The following is a 6,275-nucleotide window of genomic DNA, read 5'->3' as shown; positions in this document are numbered from 1 at the left end:
GACCCACTTCGTGTGGCATCTTATTTTTATGCGGGCGTCATAAATTCCTATTAATTCGAAATGGAAAATTTTGTAAAATGTAAAAACTCCCTTCAGTTATATGCATGGAATTTATTTGATTAATATTTAATTTGCAAATGCTTTGCATTGATGCGGTTAACACACACACACACACACGCACAAAAGGTGCGGTCCAGGTGTGCAGCGAGTATTTTAATAACAAATAAGTCGTAACATTTTTTCCCTCTCACCGAGCTAATGAAATTCTATGAATGAAATAGAGAAGGCCGGGCAGGACGACCGAGAATTCGGCCGGGCAAACAAGACACAGATATAAGAAGGGGGCCCACTCAAAGTTAGCTTTTGGGCCGTTGTTGTCCGTCTGTGCGCTTCCGGGCTGCCAAAAACGATTAAGATTGCTATAAATTCTAATTACCAGAGAATTACGAGTTGGAAAATTACATTTTATTATATGATAAAAGTTAAGCTTCAACTGGACGACGATAATGTATACTGAAATAGATTTACATGCGTATTCCCAAGCGCAAAAGAGCGAACCACAAACTCCACTTAATCATGTGTCCGCCGTCGACGACGACGACGACTGCCAGTGAAACACCGAACCACCGAACCACCCAACCACACAGCCACCCGCTTTTCAACTGTATTTAAGTGTCAGAAGTGCAATTTATTTTTATGTTGTGTTGCGTTGCTTTGCCAAAAACAAAAAAAAAGTCGAAGAAGAAGCAGCAATAGAATATATATAAAAATCCAGCAGAGCCAGAGCCAGAGCCACAACAACAATACCAAGGCATAAGCAAAGGTTAGTTGTGGGTGGTGCTGCTGTTAGTTTGTGGTGCTTCGGTCAGCAGCTGTGGCAATAAAAATCCAACTGAATCTCGAGTCGCTCTCTCTCTCTCTTTGTCTATCTCTGTCTCGCTGCGCACTGCATGAAATGTGTTGATATATGTGAGAGATGAGCCAGACGGGCTCGACTAAGAAGAGGAAAATAATACAAAAGTAACAAAAACAAAAACAAAAACAAAACTCAACTATTTCGTTTTGGGGTAGACACATTCTAATTGTACATGATTATCTAGCAATTTACCAGTAATTGCGTGCTACTGCAAATCAGTTTCAGCTATGTTTATGACTCTCCTACGATTGCTCCCAGCTGCAATATGTTGAGCTCGAATTGTTTTAGTTTGCTGAGGCATTTGCTGAAAACTCTTGTGATTGCTTCATGCAAAGACATTTGAATGGCTTGAAAATATTATATTCATTTGAGCTGATGGCATTAGAGCTGATTTCGTTTGTTATTGATCAGCCAAGGCTTACAGCTGGCGTGCCATCCATATTGTGGCTATTATTGTGAGTGGCTCAAGTGAGTTCCTTTGATAAGTCAAGCCACAACAAGTATGAAAACATGTTCGATAGGAATAATTGCTTAAGCTCATCGAAATTGCTGGACAAATCTAAGTTAACTTCGTATTTGCTCGGGAGCCTTACTCTCCGGGTGGACTTGAGTTGGTTCTATATATATTTGAGAATTGTAGATGATAGACAGTAAACTCTTCAATACGCAAAATAAATTTGTATGGCAAATGTCGACTGTCTACGTATTTAGAGTAAGGAAACTGCTCTCAGGCTTGATAATCTAGTCTACAGGATCGATTACAAGCGTTACTATAGTTCTATACCTGCTGCTCTCTGGGCTCTATGATCTTTATGATCTCATTAATATTGCCTGCGTTATACACTGCTCTCTGCTCTCTGCTCTCTGCTCTCTGCTCTCTGTTCTCTGCTCTCTGCTCTCTGCTCTCTGCTCTCTGTTCTCTACTCTCTACTCTCTACTTTCTACTCTCTACACTCTCCACTCTCTACTCTCTGCTCTCTGCTCTCTGCTCTCTGCTCTCTGCTCTCTGCTCTCTGCTCTCTGCTCTCTGTTCTCTGCTCTCTGTTCTCTGCTCTCTGCTCTCTGCTCTCTGTTCTCTACTCTCTACTCTCTACTTTCTACTCTCTACACTCTCCACTCTCTACTCTCTGCTCTCTGCTCTCTGCTCTCTGCTCTCTGTTCTCTGCTCTCTGCTCTCTGCTCTCTGTTCTCTACTCTCTACTCTCTACTTTCTACTCTCTACACTCTCCACTCTCTACTCTCTGCTCTCTGCTCTCTGCTCTCTACTTTCTACTCTCTACTCTCTACACTCTCTGCTCCATAGCCTACACTCAACACTTTATACCCTCTCTATATATAGGGTTTCTGAACGCTTCCAAATGCTGCCGGCAGCATAGAGTCGTAAGTCACTGATCAATCAGGTGTTAGCCACATGCTGACAGCCAATCAATTAACTGCAATCCACACAACATGTTCAGTCGGTGGCCAAAACATGTGTCACCCTGTGCGCGGCAGCATGTATGCCACATATGTGCAACAAAGTCGCATTTAAGCCACAACAACAACAACACGAACAAGAACAACGAGAAACATGCAAAATTAATCGATGCACCGGCAAAGTCAAATCGATATGAACAAAGCTTAAAATAACAATTCACATTTACTATATATCCTCACACACACAGACAAATACACAGCAGAACTTAACTAATTGCAATATAATTTATTTATTTAGTAATTAAGTTGCATGCAACAAAAGTTGTGCAGCAGCAGCAGCAGCAGCAGCATTTGCAAATGCCAAAAAACCAACTGCAACAACTTTCAAGTCACGTTTCGAGCAACTAATTTGTAAATTTTGCTCGGGCTACGTACGAGCATCAGCTAGGGCCGAGGGTAGCGAGGGCAGCGATTACCTGTGCCTGATAATCCTACGTGTGTGTTTGCGTCTGTCTCTGTGTGTGTGTGTGTGTGTATGCAATATGTCAAAGTTGAAGGCAAGAGACGGCTGTAGCTGGCTGACATGTGGCACGTGCGCGGTTTTGATGCCACATTCATACGTACAGTAGTCATTGCCAACAGCGACAGCTAAGCCCCATCAAAACGCGACAGCCAGCGAGCGAGCGAGCGGTACAGGTGCAAGTTTGATGATAGTTTTGTCAACTTAAGTTGCCCCATAATGAAGTTGCCCCAAGTAGCTGTGCTGTGTGGCACGTGCCACATAGCCTTGCCCAGTGAATATATTCCCCCGCTTCGCCCATCCACTCTACCTATCGCTCTTCTATTGGGCATAAGTGGCGCACATTTCCAATTGAATGTTGCATGCCACACACACGCTGCATATTTCATCAAAATGCAATTGTTTCAATTTAGCCTGCGCCGCACTCGATGCCACTTGCAACAGCGAGAAGCAGCAGCAGCAGCAGCAGCAGCAGGAGCTGCATCATCCATTGTTGACCCTTTTTGTGTCTTGAACTTTGCGCGCTTGGCCAGCCAACCCAAGTGGGCATATATCTTTTGCACTCACTGTGTGTCCTCTGTGTCGCCACTTCTAACGAAATAACTATGCGACGTTTATTATTTTCGCCATTTTCTTTTACCATCTCCACTTTTTTTTTTTTAATAATTCTTTTGTGCGCTTTTCATTTGGCGCATTTTATTTGCCCAACTCGTCGAGTGCTGCATATGTTTGCATAAAATTCCATGGAGTGTGCAGTATTTTTGACAGTATTTCTTGTTATTTATTTATGTGCTGAACGTGCATGCATTGCAAATTTAATTGAATAAAAGAACTGCCCGGCATTCGCTGTGTGAAGGATTTCAAAAATTCATTCATTATGTTTACGGCGTATTATTTACGCTCATTAGAAGCTAAATAGTTGTTGCTTTTGAAATTTATTTGTTAGTATTTTAAAGGTTTTTTTTTTAAGTCTGAAAAAGTCCCGTAAAAAAGTTTTATTATTTTAAAAGCATATCGTTTACACTCATTATTTGTTAAATAGTTTTTTGTCTGGTATTTTTTTTAGTACACCTCTTAATGTAAATGTAAACAACAATCGCTTTGATGATCTCTACAGCATATCATATTGAAAATGAATAAAACAATTTATCTACTTTTTTTGGGCTTTCTTTTTTTTACATTTTTGGAATACACGCGCAGTCAACTGCCTTATATACATTTATATATAGAGAGAGAGAGAAACATACAGTGAAATAAGTGATGGGAAAGGGGCCTTGACAGCGGCACAGTTTTGGAGTGGCTAGTTGAGGTCGGGAGTTTGCTGCGACAACAGACTGTCAAAGCAAAACTTAATAACATACGTGGGGCTCAGAGTATATAAGCGGCTTTCACCAGCGATCCCTGTTTGCTCATCGAGTCCTTGTGCATCTGGTATTGGAGATTGTGGGGCGGCAGGCCGAGCAGTTTACGCAGCTTGTAGCCAATCTCCATGACGGCTGTCTCGTTGTGCCCGTTGGCGGTCCAAATTGCTGCAGCAGCAAAGTAAAAAGGAACGATTGGATGGGTAGGGGTAGAGGGGGGTGGTGAAAAACCCGATAGCTGACAAAACTGGAAGAGCTCTGGGCGGAACATTCAGTCTACTTACAGATTTTGTTGCTCTTGCTGCGCAAGTTGATGACAGCGCCACAGATTTCCTCGGTATGCTGAACAGCCTCACCAATCAGTATTAACAACTGCAACAAGCTTCATCGATTAGAGCCGGTTGGAGCTGCCAATGGGCAACTTACCACGTCCAGCCATAGCTTGTCCAGCTCCAATTTGCTGCAGCGCCCGATGCTGATGACCCAACGACCGCCATCGTTGTTCGTCTCATCCTCCCACATGGGTCTGTCCAAGCGAAAATTGAAAACTATTGTCAAAAATCTATCACAATATGGTCGACATAGAGTTGGACTTATGGTAGTTGATATGAAATAAGCATGCATGATATAGGGATCTTCTCTAGAAGCACTTCACACACATATCTGTGACCTACCAATGACGCACTTAGCTCTTCATAGTTAATTGAAAGCAGATTTACGCCCGATTGAGTTCTCTTAATGCATGTACTTACTGTTCGAGCATTGGCTCTTGAATATGTTTAAATATAGATGACAGATAATGTCTATGAGAGGCTGAGTCAGTAGTAGTCCCGACTGGGAAATACCCTAAGGAAATATGTATATATGTATATGTATATTGTATTGATATTCAAATATCGATGTGTTGCTTTTAATACTAAAGAAGTCATCCATGTTATCGATAGTTTAATCGAATTTCTCTAAAAATCTATTTAATGGCTTTCATAATTAATTTGATATCGATTATGATTCATCTATGATATACATATGTATGTGTATTAAGTTTAACAGTTATAGAACTATCGGCATTTGAAATTCACTGCAAACTCTTTAATCTCCAACCCCCGTTATCTTCTACCCCCACTTACTGTATCCCCTTTTTAAACAGTGAATAATCGCTGCCAATCTTGAGCTCTGAAGGCGGCTTTATATGATTGTACAGACTCCAGAAATCTTCGACCATATCGAAGCTAGTTATTTCATTTTGCATTTCCTCCCAGCTCTTGCTGCGATCATTCTCCAAATACCACAATGTCCAGGTATGCTCAAGTGGATGCTTAAAAGGTAAATGGACCAGCTGTTGCTGCTGCTGCTGCTGCAGCTCCTGCTCCTGCTGCTGTTGCAGCTCCTGCTGCTGTTGCTGCTGTGGTAGTTGTTGTTGTGCCGCCTTATTTAATTCGCCATCTGAGTAGGATTTGAGGTCCTGACTGGAACTGGATATCGCATCGGCCTGCATCTCATTATCGCTGTCCAGCATATTGAAACTGTTCTGTTTGGCCAGAAGCATTCTCTTGAGATCTGCTTAAACTGAACTGCGATAAACATGTACAAAGAATATATGTATATTTGTATATATACATATATAAATATGTATATATATACTGATAAAATCTGCTACGTATTTAAAATTTTTAACGCGTCTTCTGTAAAACTTTTTGCGAAATGGACGTTATTTTAATTTCAGCTCGCGTCTTATGACTTTTTTAAGACACATTACATGAAAACTGCCTGCGTTCACTAATACACAACTAACACTGTAATACTCTATGCTGACAGCAGGCGCACAGCTCAGTGGGGTTGGCCGAATGTACACTGAGAGAAACGAGCTGTGAGTCTTATAGAAAATCGGATGAGCCAAAAGTTTTTCCAAGTTTTTATTGTAGTAGTAGTATGGTTTCTCTCTGTGTATTTTTTTTACATATACACTAATAGAAATGGCAGTTCATAATAAGTCAGCCATTCCCCATCTTTAAGCACTCATCGCCGTAATTCAACACTAAACATTTTATTCCCTTATGAGTGG

The 6,275-nt window shown here is 41.3% G+C and overlaps 1 protein-coding gene across 1 annotated transcript; it reads right to left on the bottom strand.

The window, feature by feature from the left end:
* Positions 1–4,006: 4,006 nt before the first annotated feature.
* Positions 4,007–6,073, bottom strand: eIF4E4 (eukaryotic translation initiation factor 4E4). The gene is made up of 4 exons (XM_089258914.1): positions 5,341–6,073; positions 4,640–4,739; positions 4,498–4,585; positions 4,007–4,381 (listed from the first exon to the last, which is right to left on the bottom strand). Exons 1-4 carry the CDS (start codon positions 5,757–5,759, stop codon positions 4,221–4,223), a joined length of 768 nt encoding a protein of 255 aa, XP_089115040.1. The 5' UTR covers positions 5,760–6,073; the 3' UTR covers positions 4,007–4,220.
* Positions 6,074–6,275: the final 202 nt, after the last annotated feature.

This window comes from Drosophila navojoa, chromosome 4 (genome assembly GCF_054131105.1).
Source record: "Drosophila navojoa isolate 15081-1374.11 chromosome 4, UAZ_NAV_1.0, whole genome shotgun sequence".
NCBI classification, from domain to species: domain Eukaryota; kingdom Metazoa; phylum Arthropoda; class Insecta; order Diptera; family Drosophilidae; genus Drosophila; species Drosophila navojoa.
The sequence above is the reverse complement of the archived record's forward strand: the minus strand, read 5'-3'. Positions and strand labels throughout refer to the sequence as shown.

Excerpts from the sequence above, each read along its gene's own strand:
- eIF4E4 (XM_089258914.1), bottom strand. The coding sequence starts at position 5,759 with ATGCTTCTGGCCAAACAGAACAGTTTCAATATGCTGGACAGCGATAAT. Across the intron at positions 4,740-5,340 it reads CTGTTTAAAAAGGGGATACA|ACCCATGTGGGAGGATGAGA; the intron begins GTAAGTGGGGGT and ends TCGCTTGGACAG. Across the intron at positions 4,382-4,497 it reads CAGCAAGAGCAACAAAATCT|CAATTTGGACCGCCAACGGG; the intron begins GTAAGTAGACTG and ends TTGCTGCTGCAG.